Here is a 25175-nt window from a genome sequence, read left to right as displayed (position 1 = left end):
GAAGATACAAAAGACCATCCCTATCTGTCACTGAGCGGCATTGATCTTATTGAGAGAAAATGTGGGTGTAGAGGAAACCCAATATAACTCATGCCATTAAATTCCACACAGCATTATTCACATACAGAATTGACAGATTTCTGTGAGACGTTTCTTTTAATCTTCAACTGTTGTTGAAGAAAAAGGGGGGAAAAAATCCCACACTCCAGGCATCTCTCCTTTCTCCATATTTGCAGTGAGGTTAACAAAAAAGGCGATTGAAGTAGGGAGAAAAAACACAGCCCCACCTAACTTGTTGATTATTAACAATGGGGATGGGAAGAAGACAGATGTGTTTCCTGTGTATCAGCGCTGTTTGAATTGTCAGTCTGAAATCATTGCTGAAGCTCTTATCAAAGCAAAGTAAGCTGATCAGTTCCAGTTGCGCTCGCTGTCCACGCGAGTCAATCCGCGGCACCATTTTTTGTCAATAAATTCTCCTAATATTCCCAATTACAGACTCTGCGCGTGTCATGTGCACACGTGCAATGATGGCAAGCGAGACTGTGAGCAAATAGCCGAGAGTATGCGTGTGGATCAGTGGATTCAGCGCAACCTGGCTGCCTGAACACACTTAAACCTTCTTACACTGCCTCAACAGATTGTCATGCAAATTCTGAGCAAAGTTGGAATACCAAATATTTTAGTTTTGTTGCAACTTAAGAATGACATCCTAGACAGTGGTGGGCGGTATGAAGAAAAACGCAACGATTCTGAGCAAAGATTGCCATAAAAAAAACAAACCCAAGTCGAGATAATCGCGGGAGGCTTGGACAACAGGCCCACTTGAAGTGGGCCATCTTGCCCTATGAAAGCTAGGACCATCTTCTGTTCAACCACAGAAGTGAACGGGAGACGTGGATGGAATTTGCAACACTAAGGTGCAACTTTTTGGTGTAATGCAACTTCTTTAAACTAAACACAGAGCGATAACTGTAAATCTATTTATCCATCTAAATTATTCGGGTGTGAGCTGCACAGCTTTTGAGGTGCCTGCTATAGACATACCTGTTTTCCTACAATATAAGCAGATGCCACTTGTCTACAAGTGCGTTTGAAAAACCCAGCAGCAATTAAAAGTGAAAAGCTCGAGAAAGAACCGGTAAATGCACCGTAAGTTGAAACAGGAAACTTCTCCTCTGTCCGTAAATAACACGATTCAAAGTAAAGACAGCGCGAGGTGGTGAAGCTGCTCCTTTGAATCTCGCGGTATTTGACAGTTTCCCTTCACTCTTTGACACTCGCCCCTCCCCTGCGCTCCGGGAATGCTGGGTTGTTTACATTACAGTCACACGGGTCAGCGTTGTGGTGATGAGGGGGGCCTAGTAGTGGAGAGTCTGTCCGAAAACACGTACACATCTCGCCTGGCTGTGCGGCACAGGCGCTCTCTGCGAGACAACTTTCCAGCTCAGTCACGGTGCCACGCAGGAACAGAGGCCCACCGAGTCCACTTCTCGCAGCGACCTTGGAAAGAAAGGGAAAGTCAAAACAAAGATAACCGCCATAACCATCAGGAAAAAGCCTCAGCGTGAAGAAGGAATAGCTTAGCAACTGTCTCCCACTTCCTGGTAAGAACTGACACGGCGTTAGCTGAAAGTGAACTTTTTGAAACTCAACTACTGCTAATGAACTCCTCGGAAGCTGTTGCCCTTTGCGCTTTAACTTCCTCGGAAAGTGACAGAAAAGGTTCGTAGTAGTCACCAGTTGCCCTTCAGACACAAGTTTGTCACTCATTTGAAGAAGTTTTTCGAAGTTCGCTAGCTAGGCTAGCTTGTTAGCTTCCTAGCATGTCGCTTTGCGGACTTTATCTTTATAAAACCGGACAGTCGAAGGTGTCAGCAAACGCTTCCAGCTGCTTTGTAACGTTTATATTACAATGTACGCAAAACGGCTTTGTGCTAAAGTGCTAAAGCGGCTAATCCTGCGGTGCCAACGTGACAGTGGACACTTGTTGCTACAATGTTACAGTCATGTTACACGTACTACACAACAGCTTTCAAACAGTAGTAATCGCACACCGCCTCGGTGATGTAGAAGAACACGACTGTCTTTACAGCGTTTCTTTACATCCTTGATTGTCAGTAGTTTATGATGTGAAGGTATTTTTCATGTCAAAGGCTTATTTTGTATAATGTGTCAATAGTGATGTGTTACGTGTCTGTCAACGTCGCTTACTATACTTGAAGTCTCAGCTGTGGAGGAATTCTTAGTCGAGTAGTATAACATCCACGAACATGACTGCAGCGGGGCCAAGGGTTGGATATGGAGTGGGTGCCTTTCATGAACCTCTGCTTGGCACCCATACTGTAATTTTCCCCTGGGTGGAATTTTTTTTTTTAATGTGTGACAACCAAGAGACATTTTGATAGAAAAAAAAAATGAAGTCAAGTAAATAATTTTGAGGTTTGGACTGTTGGTCTCACGTTCAATAACGATGTGTTCTGATGTTTTATAGATCAAAATCTAAATTGATTTGTCTTACAATTATCACTGATAAGGGGAAAAATAATGCTCTTTTTATAAATTCAATAAAAAAATGAAAAATTTGAAGTGAATCTTCCTTAGTTTAGTTTCTTTTAGTTGTCATATGTGGGCTTGTGTTATTAAACTCAAGCCAAAGTAGTTGTCAGACAAATTGCAAATATATTATTATATGAAAGTTCAAAAAACAAACCCACCTCTGCAATTTCTTTTTTTTTAATCTAGCAAAACATGTAAAGGCGTATTACAAAACACTTGTTTCTTAACCTTTTAGTAATTTTTGGGAAAGGCATACGCGCTTCCAGCTGTCTTTTTGTTCCACGCTGCCAAACACAATAAAACTATACACTTGGTAGACGAGGTTTATTTGGAAGAGAGCTGCTAGTCGGTACAAAGAAGTAATTTATTCAAATAAAAAATAAATCTGAGATCAGGCCTTTCTCGTTTTACTTCCTTTGTTGTGAGTAACAGTAGTTATTGCAAAACCTTTACACACTCATGGCGTCCACAGTTTTGTTGGAACTTTGTAATTTCTCATCTTTAATTTTGAACGTAATAATATTAAAAATACAAATTATAATAATAATGGCATGAGTAGAAAAACAAGTTGGGGGAAAAAGGAGTGAATACAAGCCAAAGGCACAGCAAACAAAACAAATACCACCAGATTTCCCTGCGCAGGTATGTGGGCGGCTTCATCTCCGCTAAGCCTAATCATCTCGGGGTCGGATGTAGGTTGAAAGCAGTATCCCGTGCCACGTTGCTGTCGCTGCCTATCACAGCCAAATATTTCAGGCGTCGTACTATCACGTTTGGCTACGCTGCAGAGAGATGATTCAAACCAGAGTTAGTGGGAGCTGACATACCTTGTTGACCCAATTATTACTCACTTCTCTGTTGCCACATCCGATTATCGTCAGACAACAGGCTCGAGTCTGCCAGCGTCATCAGGTGATTGAGATGAACACTGGCTGGCTCTGTGAAGTTGACTATCAAGGAATGTGTCATGAACCGGATGATCAGAAAATGGCTGCCAAATGTTTGCATCAGTCTCTGTGATGAGGGATTTCTGCCAGTAACATCCCACTTTGAACATGAGCTGATGAGAGGTGGATTACTTTTGACAGGCTCTGGCAAAACTTGGCTGTTTAGCCCCGTTCTGTTGTTTGGATTTAATAAAAGTGTTACAGTAGAAACTGAAAATTGTTCATATTAGAAATTATTTAAGTCATTATTTATTGTAAGAGACACTGACGATGCCATAAATTGAAGAAAAGTTTTGTTTTAGAAGCACAGACATGGATATTTGATGGCGCCCGGGGTCCCATACATGCACATTGTCTGATAGCAACACGACCATCAGAGCGAGGACTGAAATGCCATTCATCGGTGTGGAGAAATGTGCGGCACTGCAGCGGTGATTTAGCACAGTGGAATTTACCAAATAGCTCAATCTTGTGTGAGTTTCCTGTTTTAGCCCTGAAGCCGCCCCCCCCTCCTGGATTAAAGATCAGATGAGACATTTGTCATCTGACCACTTTTAACAGTCATCTTGCCTTTGGGTTTTCACAGAGAACAGAAAAAATGTTGGCTCTTTTCTTTGCTTTCACAGAGCATATTTGAAGGAAGATGCTTCCCGAGGCCATTTCGAGCTACATTAAACGCTGTCTTTTGCATGATGTCAAAGACCTTGGCCAAGCATTGTGCAGAAAAAAAACTGGCAAAAGTAGCAGATTACTGTATAGGTTTCTCTGTTGTTCAGGTTTTGAGATTATTTGCACATAAAAAAATAGAAATATAATATAATGGCTAATATTTCTTTAAAAAAAGAGCATTTCAGTATTGAGTCTTTCATTTCCAGGCTTGGAGTTTAAAATAGGTTCTTTGGCAGTGAGAGTGGGATGTGTGAGCAAGCTTCACACTCCTTAAATTGCTGGCTCGTCAATATTTTTCATATCCATCTCCCCTCTTTGTTATCAGGGGTCGCTGATGTTTCAAGTATTCAAATATCCTTGGTGGATGCCTCGCAGCTCCTTACGTCACGGGAAACTTCTCAATTTCACTGTGGCACTGATGCCTTTTCTCATTGGGTTGTGTAATGCTCTGGGGGAAACCCACTACAAAGACATGCAAACACAAAATTACTGACCTAGGACCTGATTCAAAGTTTATTAAATGCTTTCAGTGCCCGTGGGTCAGCTAATGCTAGGACCGTGGAGTATCATTGAAATGAGAGGAAGGGTTGATTCACATCTTTGCTGTTCTCTTTTTTTAAACAGTCTCTGAAACCCTTTATGAAAGAACTGTGTTTTTATATAATCGCTCTATTAAAGCAATTAAGTAACTAAATGGTGCAATTATGCAAAGGTTTTTTCAGTGTACATTGAGAAAGTTAAACAAGACCTGTTTTAAAATAATGTTCATGTGCACAGCAGACAGAGCTTTAAATGAAGACTGAATAATTTCAGCACAGTTAGCAGTTTTGATTTGGAAATTGCTTTTTAATAAAGCTGCTGTAGGAGATAAGCGTGGCTCACGCTGTACACTCGTTTTCGTTTTGCACAGTTTTGCCAAATTAAGTAATTTGTGCAGGATCAGTAACTGACAGCACGTTTGCATTTTAACACTCTGTTTAGATGTTGGTAGACTAGCTGCTCATGCAGTGTACTGCAGATATTAAGTAGATGAACAGGTGTTTTCACAATGTATATTAGTTGGTTATCTATTAGGGCTGGGTATCGTCACTGATTTCTAGAATCGATTCAATTCCGATTCACAAGGTCCCGAATCGATTTAATTCGATTCGATTCGATTTAAATCTGGGAAATTTTGACAGTCAGAGATATAATTCAGATCAGGACATTTACATATTTTTGTATCTATAAAAAGGAAGCTGACACTCTCAAGACTTTATCCAAGGTGTGAGCATCACAGCAGATGCCTTTGTGTCAAAGTAGCTGAAGATAAAACACAGAAAAACATGAAGGTGATTTTCCTGGCCTGGTATTTTATAAAAATATTCTGCAGTACATCAAAAACGAAAGAAAACCATTAATTAATCAACATTACCTCTGACGTTACAGCGGTTTTATTAGAGACATGGCTAAGCATTTTGCATTTTGAATAATTTTAAAAAGTTTCAATTTGTTCAGTATTGAACAGCAGAAATGAGGTTTTCTTTTCGGAAGAATGTAAAAGGGGAAAAAACAGCGGCCGACAGCCTGTAAACAACAGTAGACTTGTGTAACAAGCAAGCGAATAATGAAGAAAGCGAAACTGTTCGAGAGAGGGGGGGGGGAGAGGGGGAGGGAGAGAGAGAGAGAGAGAGAGCTGCGCATCGCAATGGAAGCAAAACAGTAAAAGAGTGAATTCATGACGATGTTTATGTGAAGCGTTTGGATCTTCTTTTGCTGCTGGTTCGGTCAATATTGTTTGGAGAGAGATCAAACTAACAGCTTTAGAATCAGCGCATAAAGGGCGTGAACACAAAGCGCGGACCCGGATCAGCGAGCTGTCAGCTTTCAGCCCCGACTGTGAGAAAGGCGACATCTAACTGATTCTGATCCGCGGGTCGCGCTGTGTGTTTAAGTCTATGTGCAGAATCCCTGTACCTGCTCTCATTTACTGTTTGGTGGTTCTTGAAATTTTGTGAGATGTCACCAGAGATTCTGGCATTTCGGACAAAATAAATTTATATTAAAAAATCGATTCAGGATTTTAATGAATCGATTTTACGTTATCCAAGCCAGAATCGATTTTAATCGATGAATCGATTATAAAAACCCACCCCTATTATCTATACACCTAGATATATTACAGTAGTCATATACAGTGCATTATTGCATTATTACTCATTTGTTTTACAATACCCCCAAATTGTAAGCATAGGCCTGTAAAATCCACTATTGATCAGGGCTTAGCCTGCAGGTTAAGTCAGTGTATGACTGAAGTACCAAAGCCATCTCGGCATATTGTGAACTGTGCTGTAAAGATGGTTCTCCAGCAGCTCCGTCGGATTTTTATCGGTGATCACTCTGCAGTCGTCCCCTCTCCCTCTCTATCGCTTTTGATTACCCACACACAAAAATACAAATCCCTCAGGATACAAATTCACTTTCACAGAATAATTACAAGATGCTATATGCCACAGTAAACAGCACATCAGTGACAGTGACAGTATGCATTTGTCATGAGATGAGACAAAAGCAGAATGAATTTGCACTTATGAACAGAAAGAGAGGAGGATTTTTGTGTGTTGCATGCTGAGTGTGCTATGGGCATTTGTTCCAACCTCACCACAAATAAGCCTTAATGTTTCACACGGGATTTGCTGCCGAAGAGAGGAAATTTGTATTAGAACATTTTGTTTTGACAGATTGTCTGTTTTACCCTTCCCCTTTTTAGTGTGAAAATCTGGGGACATTTTTGCTCTCTCTTGCAGTCTTTGTTCTTTTTTTACAGTTAGTTTTTTTTCCATTTCTAGTGACGTCAGAGATAAAACTGCAGGATTCATTTTAGGGAACTTTTTTTTTTTTGTCGTTGTGATCAACCATAAAATAGATGATTTGCACTGTGTTCACTGCTCCAAAAGAAAGGAAGTAAATGCCCCATTCAAATGCTGATACTACCCCATTACCATGATATCTTCAGAGCAGCAAGACTATCTTCTAAAAGGAAATTGCTGTGACCCGTTGCACTCAGAGATAGGGCTGTTGGATATAACGATATAGATCGGATGACGATATGAAAACGTCTGTCATTTGTTTCGTGGTGTCGCAAAATAAACTGTTTACGTCAATAATTTTTCATCGTTTTGATGGTCACCGTAGAATTTCTCTCTTGTATTTAACATAACCACACTACGGACGGACAAGGATATGTTTTATGCGTTGTTGTTAGCAACAACGACGGTAACACCATCGCGTGTCCGCTTGTTTATTTTCCACATAAACCTTTCACAATAAAGCTCAAGATCCTGTTGAGCTTTTTCAAAATAAACGGAGTCACATGAAATAGTATGCAGAGTGTTTATGTATGAGAAACAAAAAAACAGCCGTCAGGTGCAAAAAAAAAACCTTAGAAGAGGCTTTTCCCTGCAGCACGTCCTGTAATAAATACTCAGAAAGAAAATTGCAGCCGTTTCAACTTATGTAACACTGGACTCCAGGTAACGACGCCCAGCTGAAAACACTTCACGCAAGTCGAGTTGTTAGAGTTTGACAGAATTTACAGAAAATGTAAAATATTTGCGATTATATATCGTTGTTGGGACGATAAATGTCTGATATGAGATTTTGGTCATATCGCACAGCCCTATTTTAGAAATGTGTCACTTGTATTTCTAATGAGCCGAGTTGTATACAAACTTCTATAAAGCGGTTATATTATTTACAACTTGTAACGTAATGTATGCTTATTTTATCATGGTCAGGTGGTACATGTTGAAAATACAGACTTGTAATAATTAGGTGTAGATAAATATAGGTAGGTGACATAAATCACTTGGGTCGTAGCTAAAATGAAGAAAGGGTAAAACCATACTCTTTTATTTGAATCCGTTTCACGACGCTTCATTTACATGTGGGAGACATCTTTCTTCTGCCCCTCCTCCCCCCCTCTGTGTTTGTACCCTGACTCACTGCAGTCCTCTGTGGTCTCCCTGGTCTCTCGGTTTGGCTCGGGGCTTAGAGGCTGTGGTCAGTGCCTGAGGGCATCGAGAAGGAAGAGGAGTCGTAATGAAAAGGTCCTCTTAACTCCTGCTGCCAAAACTGCCCTCAATCCCCTTTGTCTCACTCTCTTTCCACTTCCACATCACCCATTTCTTCGATTTGTCCCATATTACTGCTTCTCATTTCAGATGCTCTCCCTGACTTTGGCCTCTGTGACTCCTAAGCCTCTTCCGTTAATCCTCATCAAGTTGCGGGCGTCCGAACATGTTGGTTTGATGGCTTTTCATAGTATTTACTCTGAGCCTGTTGCTAGTTATTATTTTAATAACACCATTTGAGAGGATTTGTTATCCATGCATTTATCACATGAGTCTCTCACAGTGAGGAGAGACTCATGTGATAAATGCATGGATAACAAATCATAGCTTAATATTAGGGGTGCAACGATACACAAAATTCATGGTTCGATATTTTTTCAATACAAAAAAATGTTCATGCCTTTCTTAATATGTAATTTATTAAAATTATAAATATATATTTTAACTCAAAAGTACAGTTTTTAAATTTAATGTTGCTGAAACAACAAAATAATAATAAAAAATAAATCTATCTGATCGAGGAATCCCTCATCTTTGGAAAAGAGAGTTTATTACAGAGAAATGGCTCTTTCAAAATAAAAGCTATGCTATACGCTTCTTCTGGGCTATATTCTCAGCAGCATATTAAACATATCAGGTCCCCATAAGGAGAATCCTGTGCTAACGGCTGTCTAAATGACTCGGGTAAAGTTTGTAGCATGCTGCTTGTTGTTTTTGTCTGCTTCCACTTGTCTTTGCACTAGGATGCTGTCGGAGTAAATGTGCAGTCATACTCGTTGTGTTCCCACTAGTGCTGTCAGCGTTAATCTGAAATGACGTTAACGCCACAACACGGCAAATCTCCGTTAACGAGCTACCGCGGATCGCCCCGTGCGTGGGGCTGGACGGTGTCAACACGTTAACGAGCTAACTGCGCTAACACACTAGTTCCCACCCATGTAATTGAGCATTGCGTGGCACATCTGACATGATGTTTTACTTTTGTCCATCAGGGTCATGCTTCACATAAAGACCAAAATAGTTCCAAAGGCCAGATCTGAATGAGGGTGGGGGAGGTTCAATTTGCCATGTTGCAAAGAGCTTAGCTTCTGTCTTGCTAGCTTGCGCTGCGCTCAGTGGATCTGCGCTCGACAGTGCAGCCTAGGCGGAGTAGTCGAACGCAGATCCACTGAGCTCTCAACACAGACAGCATCGTCAGAAGGAAAGTTGATAAAATAAATAAAAAATTTGTATTGTTCATACATATGCGTACCGAACCGAAAGCACTGTATCGAACGGTTCAATACCGATACGAGTATCATTGCACCCCTACTTAATACTGGTGTTCGGTTGGTCAAAGTCAAGGTAATTTTTTTATAAAGGAGCAGTTTTGTGGCTTCAGTGAGATTAATCTGGGCAGAGTGAGACCGTGAGACAAAGTCTGGAAGTGAGTTTTTGCGCCAAGACAGTTTATTTTCTTGCTCAAAGAGTTTTTATGGCATGCTTCAAAACAACTGTGGCTTTGAGTTTGTTGAGCAACTCGAGATACAGGAAAGATACAAAGTTACAATGTTTGACGTGCCCCTGTGTAGCGGCGTGCTGTCAGACGTGTGCCATGTTGACAAATGTTAGCGGGTCTGACTTGGTGCAGACAATCGACTCAGGCGCACATTCAGACATGATCGGTCTGAGTGCATGCTAGGGCTGAACGATTATGGAAAATAATCTAATTGCGATTTTTTTTGCCCCAATATTGCGATTGCGATGCGATATGCGATTATTTTTTAAGGTCTTTGTCTTCTGTATTATTAAACAAAGACAAGCAATACATCATATAGTATGGCCAATACTATATTACATTAATTTTAAACTGTTCTTTCCTGGAAGACAGACCTCTGTTATGATGACATGAGGTGATGCATGAATTGATGACTGACATTTTTATTTAACTTCTTCAATCACAACAGTATATTTGAACATACACAATAGTTTATTTTTAGCTTACAAACATCTGAGCATAAAGTGCTGACAAGGAACCCTGGTGTAAACATTAAAATGAAAGTCAGTACAATGTGCAGATTGCAGAAATATACATAAACAAAATCAGTGGCTTTACCACACTCAGTTTTTCGACATCTGTGAACTACTAGACAGTCATTCAATTAAAAAATAATATTAAATAAATAAAACTAATAAATAAAAAATACACACATCTTACTGATCTCTGCAGTCAGTAACATTACACATAAAGTGCAAACATAATAGCAATTGTATAAACACACACACAAACACGCCTTTAAAGTTTAAAGGCGTGAAATTGGACGGTCTAGTTCTGATCAGCGTCACCGCTGTCTCGGTGGAGTTTAATAAACTCGGCCGTCTGCTTCTTGCTATCTAAAATATAACCAGACACTGGTGTAAATTCTCGACTGTCTCATACTTCTGTTTAATAAGTTTTCTGTTTGACGTTTAGTCAGCTGTGTGAAAACCAAGGAGGAACCCACCCGGGGGATTAATAAAGTTTTATTTTATCTAATCTAATAACTTTAATCTCAGCCAAACCGATTTACTCACGAACAAACAAAACACTGAAAAAAGCCCAACAATAACATTTTTAGGTTGTCTAAGTGACTTATATATTACGTTTAACCCGAGCAGCGAAACTCCGCGGTGATCTGAAAATGATGTGCCGGGAGTTGTGCCGCTCTCGGCCGCATCAGTAACCCTCGAGCTCCCGGCTAGCTGTCGAGCTGGTGGGTAGCAGACGCCTCTGAAAACGTCGAAGCACTTTTGCAAATATGGGATATCTTGATAAACCGAGCAGATATTTGATGTTTACACAACTACTTTCTCGCCTGAAAATATGTTAAAAGTTTATTTTGTGACCCTGAAAGATTAGTATGAGTAATTTTAAAACTTAGTAGCGGCCGCCATTGCTGGAAACTGGAGTTTGGCTGGGCCGCGCTATGAATTCTGGGATATGGTAGTAATTTGGACAGCCTTCGGCGTGTCGCTGTGACGTAATCGGTCTACAAATGCGGCCTCAGGAGGATGCAGCCCATGAATTTGGACATGTCCAGAGTATAATCGCAGCCTTTGCGGTTAGAAAATTGCACTTGATCATGTCGCGATATTATCGCAAATGCGATATATCGTTCAGCCCTAGTGCATGCACACACAGAGACCCTGCTCTTAATGACGGCGAGAAGTACACATTTAAAAGCATGGTGGTTTCACTTCATGAGGGTTGTTAAACCACAACAAGTCCTATCTGTTTATCTTCCCCTCAAAAAGCAGGCATGTCTGAGTAAAGCTAACCTCTATCAGGATGTTGTCACTTTAACAGACTGATTAAGCCAGCAGTGCTACACATCTTAACTGGAAATGTCTCAACTCTGTCCTCTTGTTCTTGCTTTACCTCTCCTGGGAGTCCTTTCTACCTGGGGCCTCGCCTCAGTCTCCTCCTTCCTGCCCTGTCTGGCCCACAGTCTGGGAGGCTCGCAGCCTGACTTCCCCAGAGCAGCAGGAAGCTGTAGCAGCAGGAGTTAGGCCTGCGTGGCACTGCCGGCTGGCTCTGTCAGAAGTCCTGCCAAGTCAAGGATGAGAGACCTTTGCCAGTGTGGTATTGGGGCATCAAATAAAATATTTTACAGATGTCTGATGGCAGACGTCGGGAGACAGCAGAGGCTTACTCGGGCCTAGAGTACGGGGTCTTTAAAGTACAAATGATGAGTGTTAATGTATATGTGTTTAGTATTTATGATAAAGAATATGTGTTTACTTATAAATGAAGGAAAAGGCTGAATAAAGTGGTCCCTGTAGGCCGAGGCTATCAGGAAGTAGGCGTGTGGCAGGAGGAGGGAGGTAACGTGATCTGATTTTTGGTTTGGCTGCAAACAGAGTGATTGATTTGGTTTGGTTATGTTTGAAGAAGAGGAGAATCCGATGCTGCTGAACTGTGAGTGCTTGGCTGGGTTCCCAAGCAGTTCTGGCTTGACAGTTTAACAGTGAATATTTAACATTGCACCACACTGCGAGGCTTGGCTGTAAACAGCAGCCAGCAAGCAGCAAAGCAGGAAAAGCTTGCGTGACACTGGGCCTTGGTTGTGAAGCCCACCTTAAAACAACACACAAGCAGAAAGCTCATCTTGAAGTTGTGATTTTAGAAAAAGGCAGATGGCATGGGCTGGTGGTGTCAAACTGTAAAAAAAACCCCACCAGGATACCCTGATGAAAGCAGCTCCCGCGTGCTTTGAACAGCGAGTCTGTCATGGTTGGTGTCTGCTGTGTGGCTCCAGGTCAAACTGTGATACGCAACTCCTGGAATTTGCGCTTTTTAAGTTTTTTTATGTTCAAATCATCTGAGGGAGGAAAAAAAACAGGTGGGAAAAACAGGAAGTCTCATTAATATTAATATTGTAATGTGTGAAAGAAAGAGGCAGGAAAGACCTATCTGATTTAGCTGCTTTCAACCCCTGTTGGGGATCTTCTCTCTTTCCATCTCTCCTTTTTTTCCCCTTTTGCTTCAGTCTTTCTATGCAAATATCGGTAACTGACATTTTCATTTTCGGAATATTGTCAACTCTATTCTGGTATAAATAAACCTGACTTTGGTAAAGTATCAGATATACTACATGCAAAAGAGTGAAAGATTGTGCCAGGTCTGCTAAACACCTACGCAATTTATACTTTTAGCTTGCTAACAAAGCTTGATTGCATTAGCAGCCCAGATGTCGCACCCATCTTTTATGTACTGTATTTTTCGGACCATAAGGTGCATTAAGCTAACCTCGTATTGTGGATGGATTATCTCAGTTGTTCTCCTGACTGAAGTTTGGTCCGTTTACAGCATCCTGCCATGCGATTGCATTTGTCTCTAACCATCAGGAACCTTCACGTTAACTTTTATCGAGTGGAAAAAAGATAGCGTTCATCCAGGTCGAGGTCAGTAAGCACAACCAGAATTCATACATAAGGCACACTGTCGATTTTTGAGAAAATTAAAGGTTTTTCAGTGCGCCTTATAGTAGGGCTGTTCGATATAACGATATATATCGGATGACGATATAAAAAAAACATCTATCGTTTCATTTTACTCTATCGTTTGTTTCGTGGTGTCGCAAAATAAACTGTTTATGGCAATATTTTTTTATGGTTTTGATGGTCACTGTAGCGGTTATATTAATTCATTAAAGTTCTCTCTTTCTCTTATATTTAATATCACCACACTACGGACGGACAAGCGCCTGTTTTTATGCGTTGTCGTTAGCAACAACGACGGTAAAAGCATCCACATAAACCTTTCACAATAAAGCTCAAGATCCTGATCCAATCTAATGTTAAAGTGACCAGAGTGATGTCTGAAAGACCTCCAGACCTGGAGCTGTATGCCTGTGGTTGTGTTTGTGCAGTTAACATACATGAATGAAAGCACTCACAGTAAATTTGATAATAATTTGAAATGTTAGAATAAAGTGACCTTTGTCAGCCTTTGTGTAACTGTCATCCTGGACAGGACCACGAGGTGATGCTCATCAAATAATCCCAGAATACGCACATGCGCTCAGTTTTAGAAATGTTAAAGATCACATTACATATATTTATGTTGCAGTGTGATGGGACACAGCTCTACTGGCTAGTAATTAATGTTGAGTGGAATCCCAAACAATTCTTATAAATGAAACACAACAACAGGAATTCCTAATTTAATCTCCACACAGTGGTATCGTGTGCAACAGTTCATAACTCCTGCATGTGACGCTCGGTGTGAAAAGTAATCGGATACATTTGTTGCATGAAGATGAGTCGAGGGCATTTTGATTCAGCTGTCATTCTGTTAAGCTCCGCTTGGCTTTGATTTCTAGAAATGAGGCTGATTTGTGGAGTTTTACAGATGCTGGGTAAATATAGGGCACAGTCCAGCCTCCGTGTGAGGGATGGTGGAACAGGTCTGACATCTCTCATGAACTGAAAAGGGAAATCCCTTCAGGCACAGACTAGAGAGGAGGCATAAGGGAGGAGGGCGAGAACGGAGAGAGGTGCGACCCCTTAGGGGTAACGGTATTCTCCGATCGTCAGATCCTTACACATACTCACATACAGCGATGCTCTGTCAGCGTGCCAGGTAATGCGCTCATGCAAAGAAGGACGAGTGCCTGAGGAATAAAAATAAACATTGAAATGTTTGTGTGTGTAGTTATGCTTCTGTGCATGTTTTATTCTCATGTGCAAGTTTATGTTTTTATATGATATCGGGACCAAAATTGGGAGTTTTTGCCGACTACAGTCGGTGTACTGCAGCCTGCTCACAACATGGGTCAAATGGCGTTACCAGGCTTGTTTTACTTGATTGCATTGCTGCATTAAAAAAGGACAGAACATACAGTGGGGCAAAAAAGTATTTAGTCAGCCACCGATTGTGCAAGTTCCCCCACTTAAAATGATGACAGAGGTCAGTAATTTGCACCAGAGGTACACTTCAACTGTGAGAGACAGAATGTGAAAAAAAAAGCCATGAATCCACATGGTAGGATTTGTAAAGAATTTATTGGTAAATCAGGGTGGAAAATAAGTATTTGGTCAATAACAAAAATACAACTCAGTACTTTGTAACATAACCTTTGTTGGCAATAACAGAGGTCAAACGTTTACTATAGGTCTTTACCAGGTTTGCACACACAGTAGCTGGTATTTTGGCCCATTCCTCCATGCAGATCTTCTCGAGAGCAGTGATGTTTTGGGGCTGTCGCCGAGCAACACGGACTTTCAACTCCCGCCACAGATTTTCTATGGGGTTGAGGTCTGGAGACTGGCTAGGCCACTCCAGGACTTTCAAATGCTTCTTACGGAGCCACTCCTTTGTTGCCCGGGCGGTGTGTTTTGGATCATTGTCATGTTGGAAGACCCAGCCTCGTTTCATCTTCAAAGTTCTCACTGATGGAAGGAGGTTTTGGCTCAAAATCTCACGATACATGGCCCCATTCATTCTGTCCTTAACACGGATCAGTCGTCCTGTCCCCTTGGCAGAAAAACAGCCCCATAGCATGATGTTTCCACCCCCATGCTTCACAGTAGGTATGGTGTTCTTGGGATGCAACTCAGTATTCTTCTTCCTCCAAACACGACGAGTTGAGTTTATACCAAAAAGTTCTACTTTGGTTTCATCTGACCACATGACATTCTCCCAATCCTCTGCTGTATCATCCATGTGCTCTCTGGCAAACTTCAGACGGGCCTGGACATGCACTGGCTTCAGCAGCGGAACACGTCTGGCACTGCGGGATTTGATTCCCTGCCGTTGTAGTGTGTTACTGATGGTGACCTTTGTTACTTTGGTCCCAGCTCTCTGCAGGTCATTCACCAGGTCCCCCCGTGTGGTTCTGGGATCTTTGCTCACCGTTCTCATGATCATTTTGACCCCACGGGATGAGATCTTGCGTGGAGCCCCAGATCGAGGGAGATTATCAGTGGTCTTGTATGTCTTCCATTTTCTGATGATTGCTCCCACAGTTGATTTTTTTCACACCAAGCTGCTTGCCTATTGTAGATTCACTCTTCCCAGTCTGGTGCAGGTCTACAATACTTTTCCTGGTGTCCTTCGAAAGCTCTTTGGTCTTGGCCATGGCGGAGTTTGGAGTCTGACTGTTTGAGGCTGTGGACAGGTGTCTTTTATACAGATGATGAGTTCAAACAGGTGCCATTCATACAGGTAACGAGTGGGGGACAGAAAAGCGTCTTACAGAAGACGTTACAGGTCTGTGAGAGCCAGAGATTTTCCTTGTTTGAGGTGACCAAATACTTATTTTCCACCCTGATTTACGAATAAATTCTTTACAAATCCTACCATGTGAATTCATGGATTTTTTTTCACATTCTGTCTCTCACAGTTGAAGTGTACCTCTGGTGCAAATTACTGACCTCTGTCATCATTTTAAGTGGGGGAACTTGCACAATCGGTGGCTGACTAAATACTTTTTTGCCCCACTGTACATGTCTTCCCTGAAATACTTGCATGTAATGGAGAAGTTGTGAGGAGAGAAATGAAACAGGGCTCGCAAAATCGCTAGCCGGACGTCCCGGGGCTAGCGATATCTCCAGTCGGGCGACCAAAATCTATCTCAGCCCAGCCCGTCGGGCTATATGGTGGCCCGAGGGGCAGGGATGAGATCGATTTTGGTCGCCCAAGTGGAGATATCGCTAGCCCCGGGACGTATTTTATTTTGAGATATACCCGGGCAGAAATGTGGTGCTGCTTTTATATAGTTTGATTTATTCCGATTTATTTTCTGTGCCAACTTGTTGACACGGCTGCGACCGAGTTAAACCTGGTTTTCTAACTGCAGCCCCATTTTTAATCATCTCACAGTCTACAATCGTCATATTCAGAATCTGTTGCGCTGGTAGAAGCAGCTTCAGCTTAAAGAGTCGCCCTCCCTGGCAGCTTGATAATAGAATAGAATAGAATAGCCTTTATTGTCATTGTACAGAGTACAACGAAATTGGAGTGCCACTCCCTTGGTGCAAGTTTCAATAATAAATATAAATGTAAAATATAAAAAGTACAAAAAAAACAATCGTAAGTACTCAAACAATAGTATGTACAATATATACAGGATAGCAGCATTAATATGATGACAGTATGAATAGCAGCATAATATAATGACAGTGACCGTATGGAATAGGTTCAGTTGTTTTTGTGCTTATTTACTACGGTGATAGCTCTGGGAAAGAAGCTATCCCTGAATCTGTTTGTCCTGGTTTTATGTGACCTGTACCGTCGGCCTGACGGTAATAGTTCAAACAGTTGGTTGCTGGGGTGAGAGTAGTCCTTGATGATATTGCCAGCTCTGCTGAGGTACCGAGAGTTTGCAGTGACCTCCAGGCTGGGCAGAGAGCAGCCAGTGATCTTCTGGGCTGTGTTGATGACCCTCTGCAGTACTTTCCTGTCTGCAGCTGAGCACCCTGCATACCATGTTGTTATGCCGTACGTTAGGATGCTCTCTATGGTGGCTCTGTAAAATGTCACCAGCAGCCTCTCCTCCAGGTTGTTCCTCCTGAGCACTCTCAGAAAGTGGAGATGCTGCTGGGCCTTTTTAACCACCGCTGTAGTATTTGCAGTCCAGGAGAGGTCATCAGATATCTGCACGCCCAGAAACCCCATGGAGTGTACCCTCTCCACACAGCTCCCGTGAATGTAAAGTGGGGCCGGGTCTGCTCTGCCCTTCCTGAAGTCCAAGATAAGTTCTTTAGTTTTCGTGGTGTTCAGTTGGAGGTTGTTAACTGAACACCACTCAGTCAGTCTGTTGACCTCATCTCTATAGTCCGACTCATCCCCCCTTGAGATGAGTCCAACCACTGTGGTGTCATCCGCGAACTTTATGATGGTGTTTGAGAGATGGGTAGGGGAGCAGTCGGATGTGTAGAGCGTAAACAGGAGGGGACTCAAAACACATCCTTGTGGAGACCCGGTGCTGAGTGTGATGGTGCTGGACCGGTGGGGGCCGAGTCTGACAGACTGTGGTCTATTTGTCAGGAAGTCCTTGATCCAGAGGCAGATGGGGGTGGAGAGTCCCAGGTGAGACAGTTTCTGGACCAGGATCTCCGGGATGATATGATTGAATGCTGAGCTGAAGTCCAGAAAGAGCATTCTCACATAGCTTCCTCGGTGCTCCAGGTGACTCAGCGCAGTGTGGAGTGCTATGGTGATGGCGTCCTCGGTGGATCGATTTGTCCTGTAGGCAAATTGGTGGGGGTCCAGAGTGGGAGGCAGACCGGCCCTGATGTGCTGACAGACCAGTCTCTCAAGCACTTCATCACTACAGGCGTAAGTGCAACAGGCCTGTAGTCATTTGGGCTGGCCACAGCTGACTTCTTGGCGATGGGGATGATGGTGGAGGTTTTGAGGCAGGGCGGGACGGTGTTTGATGACAAGGAAAGGTTGAAGATTTTAGTGAAGACTCCGGTCAGTTCGTCAGCACATGCTCTGAGAACCTTTCCATGTATTCCATCAGGACCTGCCGCCTTCCTGGGATTCACTGACCTTAGAACACACCTCACTTGATGCTCCCTGAGTGTTAGTGTGCCAGTGCTGGGGGCGGGTGGAAGTGGTGTGGCAGTTGAGGGCTTGGTCGTCTCAAAGCGGGCGAAGAAACGGTTTAGATCCTCAGCCAGTGAGGCATCAGTCCTAGATGTTGCCTGGTTATTGCTTCTGTAGTTGGTAATGTGATTGATCCCCTGCCACATTTTTCTGGGGTCGTTGTCAGCAAAGTGATCTTCAATCCTCCTCCTATAAGCAGCCTTAGCTTTCCTGATGCCTCTACTCAGGTCTGCCCTGGCCGCCCTATACGCAGCCCTGTCCCCTGACTTGAAGGCAGTGTTGCGGCTTTTTAGGAGGGATTGCACTTCGCTATTCATCCAGGGTTTTTGATTTGGAAACACCCTGACCCTTTTGTTGACGGTGACATTGTCAACACAGTTCCTGATGTACGAGAGTACAGTGTCCGTGTACTCCTGGAGGTTGTGGCTGGAGAATAAATCCCATACAGTTGTTGAGAAGCAGTCCTGCAGTTGAGAAAGGGCTCCTTCAGGCCAGGTTTTTATTGTCTTTGTCTGGGGCTTTGTTTTTCTCAGCAGGGGGGTGTAGGTGGGGGTGAGGGACATGCAGAGGTGGTCAGATCCAGCCAGGTGGGAGAGGGGTGTCGCTCTGAAAGCATGCCTGATGTTTGAATAGACATGGTCCAAAGTGTGTTCTCCTCTCGTAGCAAAGTCCACAAACTGGACAAATTTAGGAAGCACAGTCTTTAGGCACGCTTTGTTAAAGTCGCCGGCGACAATAAAAACCCCATCGGGGTGGGCAAGCTGTTGTTTGTTTATGGTGTTGAGCAAGAGGCTGAGAGCCGTGCTAACGTTAGCATCCGGCGGTATTTAAACAGCTATCACAATAACTACTGTAAACTCCCTCGGGATGTAAAAAGGTCTGCACGAGACTGCCAGAACCTCCAAATCAGGAGAACAGTGTGTGTGAATGATCCTGCTGTTACAACACCACTCGTTATGCACGTAAACACATAGCCCCCCTCCTCTGCTTTTACCTGAGTTGCTGTTTCTGTCATGCCGGTGTAGCGTGCGGCCTGCTAACTCGACTGCAGCGTCGGGAATCAGCGGGTGAAGCCACGTCTCCGTAATAAGAATAATGCTGCAGTTACGTGCAAAGCTTGTGTTGGCTATCTGTAGCTCCAATTCGTCAAGTTTGTGGGTGATGGATCTGGCGTTCGATAGGAAAAGGCTCGGAAGTGCTGGCCGGTGTGGATGTTTGCGTAGCCTAGCGTCTGAGCCCGACCGGCATCCCCTCTTCTGCTTTCTTTCCCTCCGTCGCCTTCTACGCTTGCTGGGCGGGCAGACCATCCACGGTGACCCTGGCGGTCTCGCTATCTCCACCAGGATGTTGTGTGTTCGCTGATAGTCGCCAGAAACAGACAAACTATATTTAAAACCTAGGTCAATTAGGTTCTGGCACTGGCATAACAAAGCACTCACATGCTGGTGAAGCAACAGAGCAGTATTTGACCTCTGATTGAGGAGCAGCGCTCTGGATCTGGTTAAAGATTGCAGAAGCCACCGCAGAAGCCACAGCGGGCTGAACCGCAGCCAGACCAAAGCTTGATTTTTGTGGAGCCGTGTTTCCTTGGGCCCACTGTTACTGCGTGCTCGGTGTAGGCTTCCAGCTTCATATTCATTCTTTTTTTTCTGCGTATGTTTGCACGAGATTACGTTTATGACATTAATGTGTTGAGTGAACCACAGTTTGTTTGTGTGTCTCTTTCTTTCCTCATCGAGCGCCAGGATTGAGTAAAGGTTGTTGTGGGTTCAGGGTCTTAGATGTTTCCATTACAAACTGTGGAGAACAGATGCTGGTGCAGAGCATGGAAGAAGGCCTGGGCCCAGAAAAGTCCCAAACATGAGCTCTTAGCAGTCAGCTATGTAATGAGACATGCCTGGGAACTGCTCCTCTCACATTACTAATGATTTGGACATCTTGTGCTTGTCATTTCCTCTTAGACAAACTTCTTTGCTTACACAGGGTAACTGCATCAAACTATGCAAGTGAAAGGGAAAAAGCCTGTGTTGAGGGAATAAGAGAGGCTGCTGGTTTTTGTATGATGGGCAAAGTGGACTCCAGATGTTTTCTGCTAAAGTTTAGTTCTTAGGAAAACGATGACAGCCCCCATCTCCAGCTCACAGAGAGTCGTGGCTTGTCATCTAAGAACCAGACAGTGGCAGACTAAAAGGTAAAAATCATTTTATTATTTGGTCACATGGCTGCTCAGACACGTTAAATATGATTTAGGGCCGCTGCTCACTGATGCTGAACCGAACTGCATCTTTGTAAAATGGATTAAGGGATAGGACTGTTTCAGCTGTTTTATTGTAATTGCTAGAAGCCGAAAGTGTAATGAACATAAAGCGTGATTAACCGTCCACGTCTACTCCCGCTGCCTGAAAGAAGCTTCTTATTACGTTGCTGTTTCTCGTGTTGTGCTTGATTAAGAGCTTCGGCCAAAGGAAACACAGCTTCCGCGAGGAACACTCGACTCTGTCAAAGCTAGATACTGGTATTTTATTAAAACCAGTATATTTGCCAGTTCTATTGATTGTGATCATCTTCGACTCAAAAAACAAATGAGATGGGCCTAAGCAGGGTTTAAGCTGTTTAACAAAGGAGGAGAAAATGCCTTTATTTGATAAAGTTGTGCAGTTTCCATTGGCGTGAGTTTTATTTGTTAATGCAGGCTGCACTAAAAGGAACTGATAAACACATAATCCTGAGTAATTGGTCCCATCGATTCTTATTTAGCACATAGCAGTAGTTAGCACGGTATTCCCTTGTTTAATTTTTATTTTTTTAAATGTGAAAGTCCCTCGTTTGCCCCCGTTGTGTTTTCATTTCTTTATTTTTTAATGTTGGCCCCGTGGTCTCGCAGACAAACACAGCCACAGCCCCGTGGAACAGAATGTCGCATCCAATATCCTGGTGCCAGAGGTGATGCAGCTAATTTGGTGGTCAGTCAGTGACATGGCTAACAAACAAAGCCCTCGTTGGTCCTGGAGGGCAGGAAGCTCTGCTCGGCTGCGCAATGCTCTGTTCTTCATTGTGAAAGACCAGGAGTTGTTGCCACAAGGGACTAATGCAGCCTAAAGCCTTGGGATCTTCACCTTACTGCGGTCTGCAACTCTGGGTGTGGATATTTTGGTGCACATGAAGTGAGGGTGGGCTTTTAAAAACAGTAACGGCGACAAAAACAAATCTGTCCTCCATCCATTGTTTCATGGATTAAATGCTTTTTGCATTTCTAATAATATACATGTGAGATCTCTGAGATTATGGAGTCAGGCTTGATATGCAAATTTAAAAAGTTAATGGGTATTCAGATTAGTCAGTGTCGCTTATAAAAACAAATCTTGATGTTGTGTTACATAAGTTTTGATACGTGCACAGCCCCGCCCCCTGCGGTGACCCAAGTCACATGTTAACCTGCTGTGTAAATCACACGAATGGAAACTAAACTGTGAGACATTTTATTTAGACATTTATTTCTGACTCCTTTGAGGAAACACGGTCATTTTACTTTCCTCTGGTCACTCTGTGAGACTTTTGCATTTTAGTTCAGATCCAGAGTCACACAGTAACTCAGCAGTCGAGGCGATGTTAAAAAACACGGCGTAACTTCCTGGTGGTAAAGAGCCGCGTTCTAAAATATGCGTGCTCTCAAACGGATAACGATTTCTATTGGCTCCGATCCGGCTACGTGAGTGTTTTTAACTTTAAACGGTACTCAAAAAGTTATAATTCTCCAATTGTTTACCAGTTACACTTGGAAATATACCCATAATTAGACCGTTGTTGATGCAGTGATACGAGGGGAAACGCAGTCTGAAGATAGACAAACCAGTCTAAATGAAATCTCTTGATTTCCTTTCACACGTTATGCATTCAGTTTCTAAGTGATTTTAACTGAGGTGTGATGGTGGTGCAGCGTTTTGAAAGGCTGTGAATGTAGTGAGCGTGCGCCTAAACCCCCAGGGTCCCCTGTGCTGAACGCCTGGGGGGTTCTCTCCTTCACACAGCCTGCTCCCTGACACACTGAGCTGGTTCTGAGGGATCACACAGCTGTCTTAAATGCAGCTCTGTTTTTGCATACTTTGCCCACACGGTTTTGTCTTTCTTTACACAGTCAGCAATTTGTCAATATACCTTGTTTATTCTCAGTGATTGACAGTACGAATTGGTTTTACTTTAGCATGGGGGGGGGGCAGTTTCTTTTTCTGTTGGTAGCATGAATGTCTGTCATTCTCCTTTTATCATTGAAATTGGAGTTTATCTTTTACAAGCCTGAGTGGAATGTATTTGTTTTTCAAGTGATTATTAGCATCCTCCTCGGCTGCCGTCTCCGGCTGATGAAATGAGCACATCAAACGGTGCTCTGTGCTAACGAAGCCGTGCAGGCTGGATGGCTGGCTGCCTCCTGCCTCTTACTGTAAGGCACCTGCTGAAGTGACAGACTGGCAACAAAGGGTCCCTCGCCGTCAGTACCGCTGTAGAGTGGGTAGGACAATGGAGCAGAGAGGTGGCCTGGGCTTTTAGCCGCGTGCCAACTCGTGTCCAAAGCACACAGGAGCGACGGAGCACGAAGGGGAGGAGGTGGGGAGGAGGAGAAGAGCAAGGGACATGGATAAAGAGGAGGAGAGTGGCTGACACCTGCTTGTGCTTGAGCTCTTTCCTCAATGGTGAACATCTTTAGACAGTGGTGGAAAATGAAAACGAGATGCGCGGGTATACAAACGCACAGGTGTGCGTGCGCGGGGAGACGCACAAACAAACAGGAAGACGGAGGAGAGTCCCGCGTCGTTAATGGGATTACTGGGTCATGGAGGTGGGATGAAAGTGTGTTATGTAGAGGCTGCAGTAGGTGGATTGTACGTGTAAAGCAGAGCGCTGGATCGTGGGGAAATAAATCAGATTAGGCCTCACATGAAGCGCGGCTAACCGTGCTGTGCTCTTTACTTCTGCAGTGAAATAATCATGAGGCTATAAAAATCTGAAGGTGAAAAATGTAAAGCGTGACTATAAATAGTCAGCAAGCCACATTATGGATCGCCGGCCTTTGTAGCGTCTCGGTGGACCAACGCGCAGTTCTTTGTCTTAATTTCCTTTTTTAAATATTATTTTTCTGTCCTCGCTCCACCAGTAAGAGGGTGGAGGTTTGTAACAGCATCACAAGCATTACAAGCACACATTTCTACGTATAAAAAATGAGGATTATTATTATTATTATGGTTGTTATTTATTTATTTTTTCCATCGATGGCTCGTAGATGTGAAACGGAGCTTAAACCTCTGCTTGTTCTTGAACAGCGAGTCCTGTCTGGTGTCGGTGTTGTTGTTTGGGTCTGTTGCCTGACTGACTTCATGCTTTTGTCACCAGATATGAGGAAATGGAAATTTCTAGATAGAGGGAGCATGTAATCTGTTTGGCTGCCTTTTTTCCACAGTTTTCCTTTTATCACACTGTTGATTTTTTCAGGACAATCTAATGTCCTAACTTCCTTTTTTTATTCCATCTAGTCTTAGACTGTCTTGCTCGAAGACCTCAAAGCCCGGCTCACACGCTGAGGTATAATTGGTCTTCTACCCCTCTCTGTCTGTCTCTCAGCTCACGGTCCAATGAACACGAGTGCCTGCACATTTGTGCTAATGATTTTGAATAGTGATTAAAATGAATTGGAAAGTGTGCTGCTTCTGTAGTATCTGGACCCCTCCATCATTAGTGGCTCTCTTCCTCTTCTCCTCTTTCTGTGTCATCACTGTTAGTGTAGCAGGGGTTTTGAGAAGAGGCCCGGGGTGGGCTTTCATGAGCGCAGACTCAAAGGTTTCTCCATTTCTTGTAATCATGGACACCACTCTTCCAGCACTTTCGCTGTCGTCTTCTGGCTCCTCAAAGATGCCTTTGATTCTCTCACATCGTGCACTCGGGCCGGATAGTGTCACGTTATATTTTTCCTCTTTACCCCCCCCAATCGCTTTCCTCTTCTTCTTAAACCCGAGGTCATCGGTTTGCGTTCGTATTTATTGTCCTGGGATGGAGAGCTGATTGTGCACTCTGCTCTTTGAGACTGCTAAATTTCAGGACCCTTCCCCTTCACTTTTTCCTTCATCCCTCCTCCATCCCAGTTTGCCTTGATCCACCTTTTTATAATCATCTCCCTCCCTTTAGCTCTCTTTGTTTTCGCTGTTCTCCTGTTTTAAATGATTTATGCAGAAAGGAGGAAATGAGGATTAAAGAGGAGCTGAAGCCAGTGCCAGTGTCTGTGGCACACACCGACTCTTTCAGGACCACGAGCACATCAGGGCTAACAAGCTGCTTTTTTCTGTCTGCTGGCAGTTTTCATAGTTTTGCATCTGTCCCTCTCTTTCCTGCACAATCCCGGCTTTATCCCTACTCAGTTTTCCAACTTACACTCAGCTTCTTCCCATTTGAATGAAGATGTGCTTTTTCTTATCAAGGTTGGGAAAGTTGTTGTCAACTATGTTACAGAAGTTTTCTCTCAGCCTTTTGGTAAAAGGTTTACATGGTTCACTGTTCAAACAGGAACTTCTTTTTGCACAGTTTTGCACAATTCTTCGAGACGATCAAACTAGGGCTGAGCGATATGGCCTAAAACCCATATTGTGGTATAATTTGAAGCATGTGCAGTAACGATATGCATCGCAATATATTCTTTTCTTCTGTATATACATGCAAAATGACTGAGCAGTATAGCATGCCATTTTAAGAACATTTACTGTGCAAAACTTTTCTTAAAAATTTGTAAAATTACAAAACTTTTCAAATAATTTTTAAGCTGTAACAGAT

The 25175-nt window shown here is 43.1% G+C and overlaps 1 protein-coding gene across 2 annotated transcripts in view; it reads left to right on the top strand.

Annotated features, from left to right (window-relative positions):
* Positions 1-1290: 1290 nt before the first annotated feature.
* nek7 (NIMA-related kinase 7) overlaps positions 1291-25175 on the top strand; it is a 69181-nt gene continuing 45296 nt past the window's right edge. Inside the window, exon 1 of one of the 2 annotated variants that reach the window (XM_086268254.1) lies at positions 1291-1607. Coding sequence is in view for 1 of the 2 variants with exons in the window: in XM_086268253.1 (XP_086124379.1) it covers positions 1665-1725 (61 nt within the window). In the remaining variant the exon portion in view is untranslated. Of the gene's footprint in view, positions 1726-25175 lie in introns of both variants that reach the window. The other variant, XM_086268253.1, reaches the window with a different exon arrangement.

The sequence above is a fragment of the Aulonocara sp. 'chitande type north' Nkhata Bay genome, linkage group LG17 (assembly GCF_057382095.1).
Source record: "Aulonocara sp. 'chitande type north' Nkhata Bay isolate Kocher_YH1m ecotype deep benthic linkage group LG17, A_spYH_male_GT1.1, whole genome shotgun sequence".
Lineage (NCBI taxonomy): Eukaryota > Metazoa > Chordata > Actinopteri > Cichliformes > Cichlidae > Aulonocara > Aulonocara sp. 'chitande type north' Nkhata Bay.
Note: the sequence above shows the minus strand (reverse complement) of the source record. Positions and strands in the feature narration are given on the sequence as shown.